The sequence below is a fragment of the Pempheris klunzingeri genome, chromosome 16 (assembly GCF_042242105.1).
Source record: "Pempheris klunzingeri isolate RE-2024b chromosome 16, fPemKlu1.hap1, whole genome shotgun sequence".
Lineage (NCBI taxonomy): Eukaryota > Metazoa > Chordata > Actinopteri > Acropomatiformes > Pempheridae > Pempheris > Pempheris klunzingeri.
Window position 1 is genome coordinate 7,611,862 of NC_092027.1, and position 16,269 is coordinate 7,628,130.

At 40.9% G+C, this 16,269-nt stretch overlaps 3 protein-coding genes across 3 annotated transcripts; 1 reads left to right on the forward strand and 2 right to left on the reverse strand.

Annotated features, from left to right (window-relative positions):
- The first annotated feature begins 162 nt into the window (after positions 1 to 162).
- cdcp1b (CUB domain containing protein 1b) lies at positions 163 to 7,324 on the forward strand. Its single transcript, XM_070847060.1, has 8 exons — positions 163 to 374; positions 711 to 1,067; positions 1,567 to 1,926; positions 2,702 to 2,899; positions 3,758 to 4,117; positions 5,497 to 5,853; positions 5,956 to 6,037; positions 6,642 to 7,324. Exons 1-8 carry the CDS (start codon positions 170 to 172, stop codon positions 7,132 to 7,134), a joined length of 2,412 nt encoding a protein of 803 aa, XP_070703161.1. The 5' UTR covers positions 163 to 169; the 3' UTR covers positions 7,135 to 7,324.
- Positions 7,325 to 8,929: 1,605 nt separating this feature from the next.
- Positions 8,930 to 11,746, reverse strand: LOC139215855 (tetranectin-like). Its single transcript, XM_070846888.1, has 3 exons — positions 11,650 to 11,746; positions 11,398 to 11,496; positions 8,930 to 10,035 (listed from the first exon to the last, which is right to left on the reverse strand). The coding sequence occupies exons 1-3, from the start codon at positions 11,744 to 11,746 to the stop codon at positions 9,629 to 9,631; spliced, it is 603 nt and encodes a 200-aa protein (XP_070702989.1). The 3' UTR covers positions 8,930 to 9,628.
- A 1,000-nt stretch (positions 11,747 to 12,746) lies between these two features.
- On the reverse strand, positions 12,747 to 15,974 carry exosc7 (exosome component 7). The gene is made up of 8 exons (XM_070846649.1): positions 15,884 to 15,974; positions 15,608 to 15,709; positions 15,306 to 15,400; positions 14,282 to 14,447; positions 13,883 to 13,953; positions 13,600 to 13,723; positions 13,360 to 13,515; positions 12,747 to 12,922 (listed from the first exon to the last, which is right to left on the reverse strand). Exons 1-8 carry the CDS (start codon positions 15,938 to 15,940, stop codon positions 12,818 to 12,820), a joined length of 876 nt encoding a protein of 291 aa, XP_070702750.1. The 5' UTR covers positions 15,941 to 15,974; the 3' UTR covers positions 12,747 to 12,817.
- Positions 15,975 to 16,269: the final 295 nt, after the last annotated feature.

Below are 16,269 nucleotides of genomic sequence, written 5' to 3' on the forward strand. Positions count from 1 at the left end.
TTTATTGTGTCGTTTACTATTAAAAGAATATTTACTTGGTTAATGAACTGAAATGTAAAAGTATCTCTTTCATCCATTTTATTTGAGAAGTCATTTTGCTGAGAAGTCTTTGCTCTTTGGTCTGATTGATATCTTTATTGCACCGCTTTCCTCTTTAGGCGGCAGACTGATGTCCGTGACCCCTGACCCCAACACCATCATCACTATCCGCAGGATAACAGTCGAGCCAGACTGCAGTGTGTGTGACAAAAGTGAGCCCAGGCGGACATGCAGCTCACAGTATCTTTCCCTGCGCGATCCTCGAAACACGTCAGTAGAGTTCACCTGTCCTCGGCCTCAGGACGTCTTCACTGTGGAAATCAACAGAGAAATTGGTATGAAGGTCAAAAAAATAAGAATTTCATATGATATCATGACCTGAAACGTCCTTTCTGACACCGATCCTAAGCTTTTTTTTTATTGGTGAAAAGAAACATGTAATCAAATTGGCTTCTTAATGGACTAATGGACTTCTTGATGGACTTAGTCACTAAATAATTTTAGATTTCTTAATAATCACCTGCGTTTAGGATTTCCTGATAACAGCTTACAGATGAATGAATCCTAATTCTTCAGACTTGTTTTCATGCTTTGTCGGTATAATTGTTTGAATCCTCATCAACACAAAACTAAACCACAATGTCTTTTACGCTCTTTTCTACAAATCCAAGACTGCACAGAAACCTCCTGCTCGGGTAACATTGTTCAGGCCGAGTCCTCGCTGTTCCCAGACTTCAGCCGGACCTTCACCTGGGATCTGAAAGTCGTCGCCACTCGGGCCTTCCAGCTGGACTTCCCAGAACCGGGAATGCGACAGATCCCCAACGAGGAGACCTGTCCGGACGAGCACACATACTCCCTTGTTACTTATCTGCGCACAGGGCCAGCAACCGTTGGTACCTTTTGTAAAAGAGGAACCGTGACCTCCATCCTGCTCCGCTACAAAGGACGTGTATCTCTACAGGTGCCTGGGGATCGGAAGCTGGATCCTGTTGATTTCAAACTCACTGTTGGACCTGAGACCAGAAGTAAGTTAACAAGTTTGTTTTCATCTCTGTGTTGTGCCAAACGTTTGGTCCATCCCACATGAGGTTAGAAGTCATCGCTACACATCAGACATCAGAAATGATGTAGCAAGACGCTACTATCGTCTAGTAGCACATAGACCAGCACCTGTGCTATTGCAATGTTATATTTTTATGGAAGCTCATTTGTATCTTTTCAACCTTCGTGTGGACAGTTCTGTGACCTTTGCTCACACCGTTCATCCACCGTTCTTCACTTTCAGCAAACATAGTTTCTCTTAACAAATATTCATCTTTTTTATTATTGTAAAAAAAACAGCTACAAATTTTGAGTTTTGTGTACATTTTCTATCATCATTGAATATAAAAAGAACAGTCTTGTCTTCACTTACTGCCTTCCATGCTCAGAATCACTGTAGTACCTCTAAAGGCGTATCTTAAGGGATATAGATGACCTCCTTTGCATGTAAAACCACTATATTCTCCCCTTGTTTCTCTCTAGTGGTGGCCATAGTCAAAGCCAACCTACCACGAGGTGTATCAGACACGGACTTCATCACAGCCAACTATGCCAACAGTTTCCCTGATAACCAGCAGATGCAGTGGGACTTCAAGGTGCCCGGCATGCACAACTACACAGTGCATTTCCGTGATCACACAGCTCCAGAGTGCCTCAACGGTGAAGTGGACGTGAAGTACCAGAAAGAGGGGAAGAGGCCGACCAAACTGACTCTGACGGATCCCCAGCCGGCGCATCAGCAGGGCGACTTCAGCATGGTGCTGACAAACTGTGAAACCAACAGAACGCTTCAAGGACTCGCCTTGAACTACAGCGTCTCTGTAATGAGGAGTGGGCATCCAGGTACTGTATTAAAACATGATGAGCTCACTTCTGTGGAAACCTATTTTTCCATGTTCTCCTTCCTTTTGTTTTCCTGAACAGATCTAAGCAAACTAAATTTAGTTTTATTGATACGTATAACTAGAAATGTGCAAGCCTGTCGAGGCATATTAGTGTATACTGATATTCAAAGATACATGACTTTACCAATAAAAAGCCATCATTTTGGACTTTTGCATCAAAATATGGCTCAAATCAGAGTTTTTGATTGGCCATCAGCCTGTGGTGTTGATATACAAAATTTAATTTAATAAGCTTTTTTTTATTATTAATTCATCTGTTGGTTATTACTTTGCTTAATCGATGAATCGGTTAAAAAACATTTTATTTCCATATGTGGAGTCCCCTTCGTCTTTGGCTCCAACATCTTTTCGTTTCAGTTGTTCTCTCTTAACTGTGGTGCTTACGTGACAAGATCGGTTTTACATAGTTTACTTGAATTTAATGTTAAGCGCTCCCGTGCAATAGATGGCCGCCATGTTTCACATGGGGGTTTTTTTGTGGCAAATGACGTAGCAAGCTCCCCGACACAGCGTGCAACAAGTCAGACCCAAGGAATTGATGAGGAAATTTGTTGCCAATAATTTTTGTACTCCAATTTTATCAATTTCATTGATTTGTTGATTCATCCCAAACAATACTGTATGTTTTATATGCAGAAATTAGAATTGTGGTATTTCTTTTTGTCTGTTTTTTCTTTCTGATCACTAAATAAGTCTTTATTTTTCCCTCTTAGTTCTGTGCACGGTGGATCTGACCAAACACAAAGGAGTGTCCCTGCAGATAGAGAAAGTGGGGTCTGATCCCTATTGTGAGATAAGCATCAACTCTAAGGTTGAACAGAAGGTAAACGTGGCTGCAGGCACCAAGGCCAGCCTCTCCTTCCTCGACTGTCCCAGTGAAGATTTGCGTCTGACTGCCAGAAAAGATATTGGTAAGATGTTTTTGTTCTGCATGTTCATGAAAAACGAAAATGATTGTAGCTTATTTGTTTTCTTGTCACATTTTTTTTTTCACAATGATCACTGTTTCCTGTTTAAAGAAATATTAAACTCAAAGTAATGCATATTTGAGTCTTAAAGGAATAGTTTGATAATTTGGGAGATATGCTTTTAGTTTTGTTGCTAATAGTTAACTGAGAGGATCAGTACCACAGTAAATATGAAGCTACTGCCAAGAGATGACTAGCTTAGCTTACATAAAGACTGTAAACACAGGGGAACAGCTAGCATTGCTCTATCCGAAGCTAACAAGATCCATTTACTTAAATTGCTCGAATTAGCAGTGACTTCCTGGATGTTGTCGTCACGGTGAGGTTGGCCGACAACCAGCAGAGACTCCAGGAAGTCACAGCGCCCGACCAAGAAATAGTCCGGCACTTAACCCTCATTTTTAAACCACAGTGTATTGTTTTTTACACTTTAGTTTTTAAAAGGATTTTAAGGATTTATTTAAGGATTATAACAGCATATACTTGTTAATTAGTGAACTTACAAAGTGCTGGTAGGTTCCTTCCATTTAGACAGAGCTGCCGTTTACCTGTTTCCAGTTTATATGCTAAAACTGCTAAACTATGCTAAGCTAAGATAAACTATGCTAAGATATGCTAATCTAAAATAACCTAAGCTAAAATAAGATAACCGGCTGCTGGCTGTAGCTACATATTTATCATACAGATATGAGAATGATATAAATAAGCATTTTTGGAAAATATTGATCTTTGCTGCCCAGGCTGTATCTTTAGTTGGTAACTCGATATTCTCCAACTCATTCTGTGCCTTTTTAATAACAGGGTGTCAGACTGCGGCGTCATGCTCTGCGACTCTCCTCACTGTGCCCAAGCTGGATTCCTGTCTACCGATGCCCCTCCACAGCTTCACCTGGCACCTCAGCATCCCCCAGGACAGCACGATAGATCTGGTGTCGCCCACTGGGAGCCTCCGACAGTCCCTGCCCGGCCAGGAGTGTAATCAGTCAGTCTCGATGCACATTGAAGAGAGCGATGAGCGAATTTCTGTTGGAGATTTCTGCTTTAATGGAGCCATTCAGAAAATTCAGGCGCACACCAACGTCTCCGTCACAGCCACCGCCCAGGACTTCAGCAAAACCAGGGGGCCTTTTCTCAATGTCAACTTCAGTCAGGAGATCCCAGGTAAAACATGAATATACTGCAGATACGGATTATTTTTTTATTATTTTGATTTGTGATTAGTCTGCAAATTATTTTCTCTGTTAATCGATTAATCACTTTGGCAGAAAATAGTGAAAGGTGGTCATTATATATACTTAGTGTATCTTCAATGTGGCATCATCATATTAATTAATTGATTACTTGACCAACCAGAAGTCAGCATCAAATTCTCCTTTTTGTGAGAAATGACTGAAATGTTTAAGTTTCTGATCGATTAATCAACTAATCATGTCAGCTATATTATATTGCCCTTCCTTTTATGGTTTTAATCAACATTAGAGAGTTCTGACCTGTCAAAGACACGTTATCATAGTTGCATTGCATTGCAGTAATTACTGGAACACCGTACACCTTACTCCTCCTCCTCTACTGAGACAGCGTCGTTTTAGTTCATCGGTTTTCATGATTTCATGGCCTGCAGCTTTACCTGTTCTGCATCAGTCTCACTGCTCTCATCAGTGTCGTTTCCAGCAGACAGTTGTTTTCAGTGAAACAGCAGAGAGATATTTCCCTCAGGAGATAAAGCAGAGCAAAACGGCGATAAAAGAGAGTAAATATTGGACTTACATCCATAATGTGGACACAACTCCAAATGGTGACGGTCAATGTTGTGTTTACAGCTTGTTCCGTCTCCCAAAAGTAAATAAGAAAAACGTGCACTGCTTGCAATTTAACCACCAAAGTGTATCTTAGTTAATTAAATAAGCTACATTTAGATTATCTAGATTAACATTATTAACTGTCAGTTATACTTCTGCAACTTCCATTAACCAGCAGCTGAATGTAACAAGTTCAGGCCTGTTCTCCTGAGTGTTTGTTGACAGGCATTCTGGGTACTGTAGGAAATCAGGAACTGTGAATGAGACAGATAAGGATAATTTGATTCTCACGCCAAAAAACAAAAATGCACTGAACAGCCATGATGGTCTTTAACATTTAACAAGAACTAGAGTTGAAGTGGTTACTGAAGTGATTAGCCCATCAGATAAAAAGCCAGCAAAAATACCAAAAAGTGTGTATATAATCTGTACAAATTTGCAAATTTGCTGGTTTTCTCAGGCATCTTTGAAGGTAAATCCAGTAGCTTTTGGCTTGTAGGTTGGATAAAGAAGGCATTTTGAAGACTTTTTCTGACATCCTACAGAACAAACGATTAATTGACTAAAAGAGAAAACCATTGTTAGGCACATCCTCAGTGAGAGAGTCTGCGTTCTGCTAAAATAAGTCATTTTGCTGCGTGGTCGAGCACATTCATTTACTTTTTGGTTCCACACAGGGGCACTATTGTACCATGAATGCTGGGTGATGCAACACTCAGCATAATTTCCATCTCTTCTCAGAGACCATTATTTACAGGGTCAGGCCAAAGGTGTCATCTCCGACCCTGCTGGCCACCCCCAACTGGCCTCACGGTATGAGGCCTTCCTCCACCGTGTCCTGGATCGTCACCATGCCGAGCCAGTACAAGGCACACGTGCAGTTTGTCAACATCAGCCAGCCCAAATGCAGCAAGAGGCACACCAGCATCAAGGTGAAGATGCTGGAGCAGCAGGAGGAGATCTTAAGCCAAAGGGAGGACGAGCCAGCAGTGGACAAGCTGTTGGTGCAGGACAGTTTCTATCTCAACATGTCCAACTGTGTACCAGAGGAGGGACAGTTTGGTGTAGTGACCAAAATCATTCTGCAGAAGAAGACCAGTAAGCAAACAGGAGTAATTTAGGCCTTTCATGTGCACAAAAAAAAATCTTTACCTCAAATAACTGAGTTGATTCTACCATGTCTTCTTTTTGCCTCTACAGATTACTTGGCCATCGTCCTCGGGATAACAGGAGCTCTTTTGCTTTTGCTCACAGTGCTGGCTGTTATATGCATCATTACAAAGTGAGTACACCTGCAGAAAAACTGTGTCAACATCTGAACCTGTACTTGTCAGCGGTTAAATGAGAGATTCTGAACAACAAACTTAAAAATAAAAGTTAAACATCATCACCGCAGCGGCCTGGATTTGAATCCAGCTCGGGCACTTTTCTGAATGTCATCCCCTCTTGCTCTGCCCCACTCACTCTGTACTGTCACTATCTAATAAAGCAGAAAGTGCCCCCCGTAAAAACTATTTATAAACATTCATATGACTTAAAAATAAGTTTTTTTCTGAAAAACACATTACTGAGAAGATGTGTTTTGATTTTTTTAAGATTGACCAGTATGTTATATGTTGTATTTGGTTAACTAAGCTGTTCTGAAAGTCAAAAATATAACTGAATAAATAAATGAATAACATTCAGTTAAATAATAGTTAAATAGTTAGATTATTTTATGAAATTATTAGAAAAGAACTGATTGATTAAGCCTCCATATTTAATTTAAATGAATATGAGCCCTGGTTTCAAAGCAGGTTGGATAAAGTATCATGTTTTTGACTTAAACTGGTTTAATAATATTCATTTGTCTTTATTCTGACTCTTTCTCATTTTCTGTACTACAGGAAAAAGAAAAAAGGCAGGATGAACATGGAGTCATCCATCTACATCGGCAAGGGGAATATCTTCCGCCCAGGGGACAGGCACTTCACCAAAACTCGGTCCGACAACGAATCCCACGTGTACGACTCCATAGATGAGACGATGGTGTACGGCCACCTGCTGGGTGACTCCACCTACGCCGACAGCATGCAGGACCACTTCAAGGGCCCGCAGGTCGACTCTTATCAAACATTTACTGGCCCCACTGATGGGGATCTGCCTCCAATCAAAGAACGGGACCACGAGCCTGAGATGGAGAACAGGACGTTCCTGGACCCGTCCGAGTCTTTCCTCCCGCCCCGTCCACGCACCCCTATCGATCGGCAGGACAGCCTCGGCTTCCAGGACCGCAGGATGGTGGACAATGAACTGTACACGTTCAAGAGCACAGGCGATATGAACACGATCCGGCTGTCTGGTGTTGACATGGAGCCACAGCCATCGATAGCAGAGTAGTCCTCGTGGCGTGCTCTAACTGCACGATGAACCGCTGTTACTAAATTTCTCGTTACAGCGCCGAGTGTGTCTAGACTGTGCTGAGGTGAACTTCTGTGCCTCGAGCACACTCAGGGAATCTGAGTTTGATGACTTGTTTGACGGCGTGTTTGTCAGAACTCAATCATTTCTAAAGCTTCAAGAGTTGGCGCTGTGAGTTTGGCATTTTGGGAGACACACTTTCTTGCCAAGACACAGATGAGAAGTTTGATTCCATTTATCTGTACAGTAAATATAAGGCTACATCCAGGAGCTGATCAACTTAGCTTAGCATAAAGATTGGAAAGAATGGGAAACGGCTAGCCTGCTATGTCCCCATGTAACAAATCCTTCATCATCCTACCAGCACCAATAAAGCTGTTAAATCTATACAGTGACTTCCTGGAGACTGGTTGCCATGGTCACTGCTTCCAGCCAAGAAATAGTCCAGCACACAATCCCATAAAACTTGTGTTTTTTATACTTTGGCTTTTATAGGGATTAAACAAATGAGATATAATGTGTTAATTATTGAGCTTTAGAGGTACTGGCAGGTGGATTTTGTTATCATAAGATCCATGCTAGTTGTTTCCCTTTGAATCCAGCCTTTGTGCTAAGCTAAGCTAACTGGCTTCTAGCTTTATCATACAGATGCGAAAGTGGGATCGATTATCTGACTCTCAGCAAGAAGAGAACAAAAATGTCAGACTATTCCTTAAATGTTTAATTGTTTAGTTTTAGTAAGTCTCCGCCTGTGTGGCATAGATGCAGGAGCAGGGACTAGCAGGGAAATGTGCAAGTACCTCTGGTTCTTGTTTTAATAGTGTTTTTATATTGTTTAACAGTCATTTGTTTTTTTCTTTACCTGTAAATACAATTTAGGTTTTATTTTGCAATAAATTCAAGGAAAATGGCTTGTTTGGGAAACCCTTTACTTCTTGATGACTACCATCATGAATAATTTTCCTCTTTATACTGAAAATAACCTCACCTTTTGCATTCTGGATGGTAAAAACTATGTGAACCACAGACACCTTGGCCATGAAAAACAGTGAATGAGGGTGTGGAAGACCTCGGACTGCCGAGCAGAGTAGCCACTGTTCACCGTGAAGAAGTGTGTTTTACAGGAAACAACAAATGCAGAAGCCAGGCTTATGTAGCTGCACCACATTTCTTGCAGATGGAGGTTTTAAATTTAAAATAAAGTCTGCCTTTCTGGTTTTGTCTTTCAATTTTGAGCCCTTTGACTTTTGGGAATACTGTTTGACTTTTTGGGAAACACAGTCTCTTCCGGAGAGTTAGATGAGAAAATTGTTCATATATCTGTATGGTAAATATGAAAGCTACCAATAGCAATCAGCTACTGTATTAGTACAAATATTAACAGGAGGAAGCGGCTAGTCTGGCTCTGTCCAAAGGTGGCCCCACTACCAGAACTAACAACTCTAACAACAATAAGAAAACAACAATTTGGCTCTTTTAGAGGGTTTAGAGGTAGAGACCAGTTGGCAGGCACCCATCGGAGACTCCAGGAAGTTGTTGGTCGCAGCTCAGAAATTGTTTTTAAAGTTCACACTTTGTTTTTTGTAAGTTAAAGCCATCTTGTCAATTAATGAACTTTAGAGGTGGATTTTGTTATGCCTGATGGCTGTAGCTTGTTCGTACTTTATGGCATAGACATGACGGAGGTATCAATTATGTAAGCTAACAAGTATAATTTAGGCATTTTCCAAAACTTTTCCCTGAAGAAATGACAATGGAGGAATGGGATTTCATCGTTTATTAGTTGTGACTTCAGGTTGGATCAAGCTAGACATTATAGGAGACTACAAGACTAGCAAACTGAAATAATAATCTCTTAAAGAATTATTTTTATCTTAATGCAATATCACTTATAATGCTGGCTCCATGCAAGTCTTGTCCATAAAGTCCAGTAGTTGTGAAGGGAGGCCTGAGTTTAAACCAGCGGTTCTTAACCAGTGAGTCACTGAACTGCTGTAACCGAAAGGTGTGGAAAGTTACACCCAGTTTGCACCTTAGAGAAAGTTGCCAGCGCTTAGGCACCTTTTGTTGCAGGAATACTGGTGTTTTGAATCATGACCCTCCAATAGATACGTTTTGAAATGTTTGTATTTTAAAAGAGGACATTTACAAAAATCTATGAAATTAAAGCAGAAATCACTGATTCCTTTGGAGGGCATGATGTCCCACAATCTCTCGCTTATTCTAGACTGAACTGTGTTGTTTGTGGTTTTATTGTGACCAGAAGGAATGCAAATGACACATTGTCAAAAATAACAGCTTCATATGTCACTGTGTCATGCAGCTGACTTGAACTTCTAGTCCAGATGCAAAACCAGCTGAGAACCACTGGATCAAAACTCCTTTTAGAATAGCAGGCAGCTTGGCATTGCAAGAAGAGTTACACACTGAAAGCAGCTACAACCATGCGCAGTCTACGATGGGATAAATGTGATCAAACTATGTTGAACTGGCAGACGGAGGGTTTCTCCTCACGACAGTTCTCGTCAAACCACTTCCCACGTGAGGGCCCGGACAGGATGGCGCAGTTCTGGGACTGCCCGCCGTCCGGCTGAGGGGACCGATAGTTGGTCGTGTCCCAGTTTTTGTATGTAATGCTGGAGGTGGTTTGGTCTACCCACTTGCCCTCGGTCATCATGTCGTTGATGCCCAGCCAGACCTGCTCATCTGGGCCGATGCTCTGGCGGATGTAGTCTCTGAGCTTGTCGTTCTCATCGCTGGATGTGGGCGTACCGAGGACGCCACCCAGGGAGTTACAGTCTTCACTGGCGGTGTGGTAGCGTTTCTTCACAGGTTCGGCCAAGTAGCACTTTCCATGGATCTTTGTACCTTTCAAACAGACTGAAGAGAAAAGTAAAAGGGGGGCGATGGTTAAATAGACCTAAACTGTGATTGAGTGTTATCTTCAATTTTTCCAAGTATTTGGGAGACAGGATCTAAACACAGTGTCCTCGCTGATAATGAGTAACATGAGGAAAATGTTGCTTTTCATCTGTAATGAAGATTTGCAGGAACAACTGGATGTCATTTTTTGTTCTGAACAATAGATTAAACAAGGGAATGCCATGTGCTTTCCAGGTTAAAACTTGCAGTTTCAAAGACGACACATGTATCCCATCTGTTGGGTTATTTTAAGCGAAGCACACCTCAGGCTGTTGACTCCAACTTGAGTGTGTATCGTGTGTGCTGAACAAAGTGGCTCATGTCATAAATTCACTCAGATAAACATTATAATGTTCCCATTGAAATCCTCAGCAGACAGACGTGAGAATAAGAAGTGATGGTGATTTGGTTTTAGCCACAGAAATGCATGTCTAGAGATGGGAGGAGTTCATCTTGCTCAGGGTTTACTGGTACAGGGCTTAAACGTGGCCAACCTGCAAATCTAATTTTGATTTTATCTGCACCATAGTTGGATTAACCTGTTAGGGAACACAGGGGGCACAAATTGATGTTGGGCTCCTGTTGATCCTCCAGCTGTATGTCTAAGACTGCATGGTTACTTGATTAAAACAACTTTATTTAGGAATATGCACCAAAAGAGGACAATGTAAACTAAAATAATGAAGATCTTGGTTCCACAATCATACCTTGACCCTGAGAGCGAACGCATCTTTGCTGTCATGCAGTATCACTAGCCTATTTCTGATAAATACAGAGGACGGGCTTTTGAGATTTCATCATGTGGGGGGAAAAAAACAGCGGACAGATGGCGAGACAGCCCGCATCATGTGGCTCAACATCTGCAGTGTTAACATTGTGCACCAGAGCTGAAGCACAGTGGAGAGGAAGAGGGACGGACCTGATGTTGGACTCATTCTAATGGTGGAACCAAGTCCAGTCAATGCACCGAGTGCTGCTTTAACTAAAGGAATTTGTTAAAATTGATTTTAAGAATTTTGTCTTTTTCATCTTTGTTTTAGATTTAATTTACTGTTTGACTGTAAAACACTTTGTAACTTTGTTTTAATAGGTAAAAGGTAGTAATATTTTCATTATTCAAAGACAGAGGACAAAGGACACTTCCACAAGACAGATGATTATATAATAATGCACCCCAGTTGGATGTGAGTATTATAAGTTCCTATACAATTGTAATCAGTCGTATTATGCTCAAGTTTTGGATTCCTCGGGGTAATTATCTACATTCCTCTATTAGTGTAAAAGAGATCAACTTTCTGATCCAGCTGTTGAAAAGCTTACCTGTCTGCAGGGCTTGTTGTTCCTTCAGTAGGTTGAGCTCCTCCACAATGCCGTTGATCTGTTTCCGTAGCTCCTCAATGGCAGCATCCTTTGTTGTATCTGATTCCAACACCAATGACAAATTTAAATGTAAATGAGGTGCATGCTCACTGATGAAAGACCAGCACACACATCTTTGAATAATGTCCTGCTTCAAAGGGAATAGAGCACATAATTACGAAGAAATATTCTCATGTACCATATATTTTCTACCTTTTTTCACTGGCTTCCTCTTTGGTGGAGTCTGTTGAAACGAGCAGTTCACCAGTAGTAGCGCTCCCAGTAGCACACACACTCCTTTGAACTCCATGGTTGGACCTGTTGAATGAGGCTGCTCCAGCGTGGGTGCTTGCAATTTATCGGCATCTCACTCACTCTCACTCTCACTCTCACCCGCCCTCTCATCACTCCGAACGGGGAAAAATACTGAAGTCTAAAACTGCCATTTGCAGGAATAACAATCTAAAGGATGGTGTGTGTGTGTGTGTGTGTCTGTCTCATCTGGCTCCAGACACTTCACATGGAGGGCCAGAACTAACCAAAGCCAGGCCTGGAAAGCAGGTGGAGACTGGCGAGACAGTGTGAAGCACTTGTGACATAACCCTGTACCACTTTCGTCAAAGTGTATAAAAACCAAATTAAACACTGACTCATCTGTTGCATAAATGCCTAAATAAAATGGTTACAGTTTATTTCTTGGCTCAAAAGACTAGTTTAATCTTTAAAAAAAAAAAAAGAGATGGAATAAGACCTCCTTTCCTAAAGGTAGGCCAAAATGTGTTTTGGAAGTCCTTAGGTATGGCCTCATTTGGAAAATTTTTGGCCGCTGTGAGACACTGAAATCAAAAACTCAATCATAACTTGCAAAGTTTTTCATGCAGCAGTGAATTACCTGTTTAGGTACCTGCTATATTATCCCTCGTTTAAAATTTTATAAGATTTTATGAACCATTTTCTAAATTTGTTTTTGTCATTTCAAAATCCACAGTGAGAGCTCGAGCCATAAATAGGAGTTTGTTTTGGACTTGTGTGCTCTCAGCCAGCACACACCCTAAACAGTCTGAGGGAAGAGTGGAAAGGATCCAGCGTCACATCTGGACTTTCTGCAAGACTTCCACTTGACACAATCCCCGACTGACACGTGGCAAAAACAAAGGGACGCACAGAGACTAGACTTCTTTTGTGAGAGTACAGCACTTATTTCAGATCAGGTAACTTCACATTTTTTCCCATAAAACTGTCAGAATGCATTTTCTGGTATTCAAACTCTAACATTATATACAAGTGCATCTGTACAGAGACAAGAAGGCTGGACAGGTGAAGTTTTATTACAAAAATTCTGTATACATGTACATACATCCTCTAGATAAAGTATTTGATCCTAACCAAGAAAGCCGACTTTCTGTTGCCTCTTTCCCAAACTCTCCTCCTGCTGCAGCAGCTTCATGAGCGGAGCATGAAGGGTCTTCCCGACACGTTTACCTGCCTGGAGACGACAAAATACATGTGCAGTCTTATTCATACATAATCATATTCAAAAACGTATGTTTCCTGTAATCTTTAAACATCAGATTCTGATCTTCTCATGTAGTCTCAGTAAGAAAATAAAAAAATGATGTTTCCCAAAAGATTTAAGAATCCACGTTAAGATGAAATGGCATTATATATAGACAGTACAGCATATTATTCTTTCTTAAAAGAGAAAAAAATGTGATATTCCTGGGTCTTTTTAAAACTTTAGACACTGTAGGTATGCACCAGCAGACTCATCCAGCTGAGATAATAACCTGATTATTAGCTCAGATATTGCTCCTTATTTACCAAGCGGACAGTTAAACACAATTAGATTAAAATGACATTAGTGCTAATGCTTGAGCCGAGGCGAGAGGAGGCCAGATGGCCGAGGTGGAGGGCAGGACTCACCTCTGTCATTTCAAAGATGCTCTCTGGATCCAGGCTGCCTCCACCCACCTTCCTAGTGCAGGTCACCGTGCCCTTGTGTGTCACAGACATGATCAGGCTCGCCACGGAGCAGGCCTTCTCCTGCAGAGTCGCATCCACCACGTGCCGGTGGCCCACCTGCAGAGGAACAGCCAACGTCAGGGGAGTCAAGCATATACGCTATATGTTTGTGTGATACTGAGCTGTAAACAGAGAGCTAACCTTGCACAACGTCACTATACAAGGAACGTTTTCTACATCGAGTCTCATACAATCATACGGGTCATCTGACAGCTCAATTTCCTTTCCTCCTTCTTCGTCAGCTGATATGTGCACGCTGGGGATTCTGTCAATGAGAAAATCAGAAGACTGTATATAAGCTTTAATTTCACTAAATAAGAGCTCTCTGCATTAACTTATTCAGTCGATATGAACAGTGCGGTAAAGATATAACAGCGGTAGGAGGATAAGACCCAAACAAACACAAATATAACACTTTACTTACTTTGTGTTGAAGAGAGCTGCCTTGATTGCTATTGAAATAGCATCGTACAGGTTTCCATCACACTGCAGGAGCTGTAGAGACATAGGAGTGTGAGATTTTACCTTAGTGAGCACCATGACACCGACTGTATACACAAACCAAATAAGCTGTTCTGATGGAAAATGTGGTGCTTTAGTTTATTTCTCCACTGAAACTTAGGAGAGACCGAGCAGCTCTATGTGGTTTATCAAACAGCGTTTTACATGCTTTAAAACAATCTTTCCTCAGGGGTGTTCATGCGGCTGCATTCGATTGTACATTCAAAAACTGACTCCGGCAACAGTGTAAGTAGTGAAAAAAAAAAGATGAATGCTGGATTATGTCTAAAAATGAAAGACATTATTGGATGCTGCTACACACCAACACATCCACATAGAGGACCCAGCAGTGTTCTCCTGCACTGATACAGAGGCTCTTGAGGTCCACGCTGTGTTTGTTGTTGAAGACTTTGTAGAGAGTGTTACTCAGCTCCGTCCCCAGCTCCTCGCCTCCTCTGCCCTCAAATTCAGGGGTTGCATTGGCAGAGCTAGTGATGGAAGGTGAGAACAAAACAATAAAGGTGTGAGGAAACAGAGTATCTATTAGTTTGAGATGTTTCATTCTTACTAACATAATGTGAATCCACAAACAATGGGATGTGTTGGAGATCAATCTCACAAGGAACAGATGACACAACACTACCTCCTAGTGGCAAGGTATCCATCAAAACACTACCTGCAACACTGTTTACAAAGAGTCCTTATTTTTGCCATGTTTCATTTACACCATTTTTGTCTTTGAGACACTTTCATATTTATTTTCAATTCGAAATATGAAGTTATGTCATAAGTAAAATATGTAATTTTGATAAAGAAATTTGGTGGAAATAGACTCGTCATTTCATTACATTTCATGTCACAGCAGCAGTACATTAACAACCACGTTGAACAAGGAATAGTGGAAACCAAATGACAGAACACAAGTATTAAAACAAGATGAATGATAAAGTATGCTATTTATATTGTGTTTATGTAGTGTGTGCATTTCTGTGAGATGTGTAAAATGGATATAATAGATAAAAGATGTATTGCACTTTGTCAGAAATTTGTTGGATTAGCCAAAAATAGACATTAATGGCTGCATCTGAAATCACTCCCTCATTCACAATCAACTCTCCATATAATTAATACTATTCAACACGCATTACTCAATTATGGGGAGTAAACGGGTGTAGTGGAACTGCAATTTTCATATCTAGAAAATAATAGTAGCTGATGCTATACAATACATTATATAGCAAATTGCTGAGCAAAACTCTGTGTATCATCATATTTAGTAACATTATACATTTTTTTCTAAATCCCACAAGTCTCAGTTTATAAAAAACCTAAATTAATATACCTACCAGTCAACAAAGAACTCCAAGTAGCCTTCATTTGGAACCATCGGTCTTGGTTTTCCAATTTCAGCCTTAACCCCAACTAGAACCGCTGTGTGCCCCTAAAAGTCAGACAATAATTAACATATTAGGTCATTTAAATATATATAAAGAAAAGAGGGCAATAGACATTAGAGAGGCTCAGATATAGCTAGACTGGATGACAAGTGACGGAAGGTGCACAGATGAAAAGTTTTAGAGCATCTTCTTGTTTGAATAGAAACATAAAGGTAACAAATAAATAAGTAAATATTGAATATTAGCATTACCAGTGTGACTTTGGCCGAACCGTCTGTGTTGGACACAACATCAGTCTCTATTTCCATGTGTCTGTAGTCCTCACAGCCTCTTCCATCCACTCGTAAATCATCCTGATGAAAACAACCAACATGTCAACAACAGCAACACTGCAGTCTCAGCGGTAGCTAATGCTAACGCAGCTAGCTTCCCTGCTGTTAAAAAGCAGAAATTAGCTTCGTGGCGTTTACTGGACATGTCTTATTTTACAGAGGTTGAAGGGTAAAGTGTAGCTGTTAAAAACTCACCCGTATACCGTGTAAAATGTACACCTTTTCAGCCTCGCTGACTTGGACTGTGGCCATGTTGTAAAAACACTATTAGCGTGCGTATGTCCCTCTTCTTCTACGTCATCAACAAACGACGAATTGAAAAAAAAAAAAAAATTGATTTGCTCGCCCGGATGTCCCGGAAGTTTGAGGCACCGCCCAACCGGTGATCCAGTCTCCAACGAAGACTGTGGGCTTTAAAAAGTGATACTGTTTCATTAATGCGCGATGGATACCGAAGAAAACATCTTTAGGACAGTATTTTAAGATGATATAAGTAGGTGTTGAGTCTATTATCAGATGCTGTTGGTTAATGTAGTAAAAACATAACCCAGTCTGGTGCATAGTGTCTGACACTGAAAGAT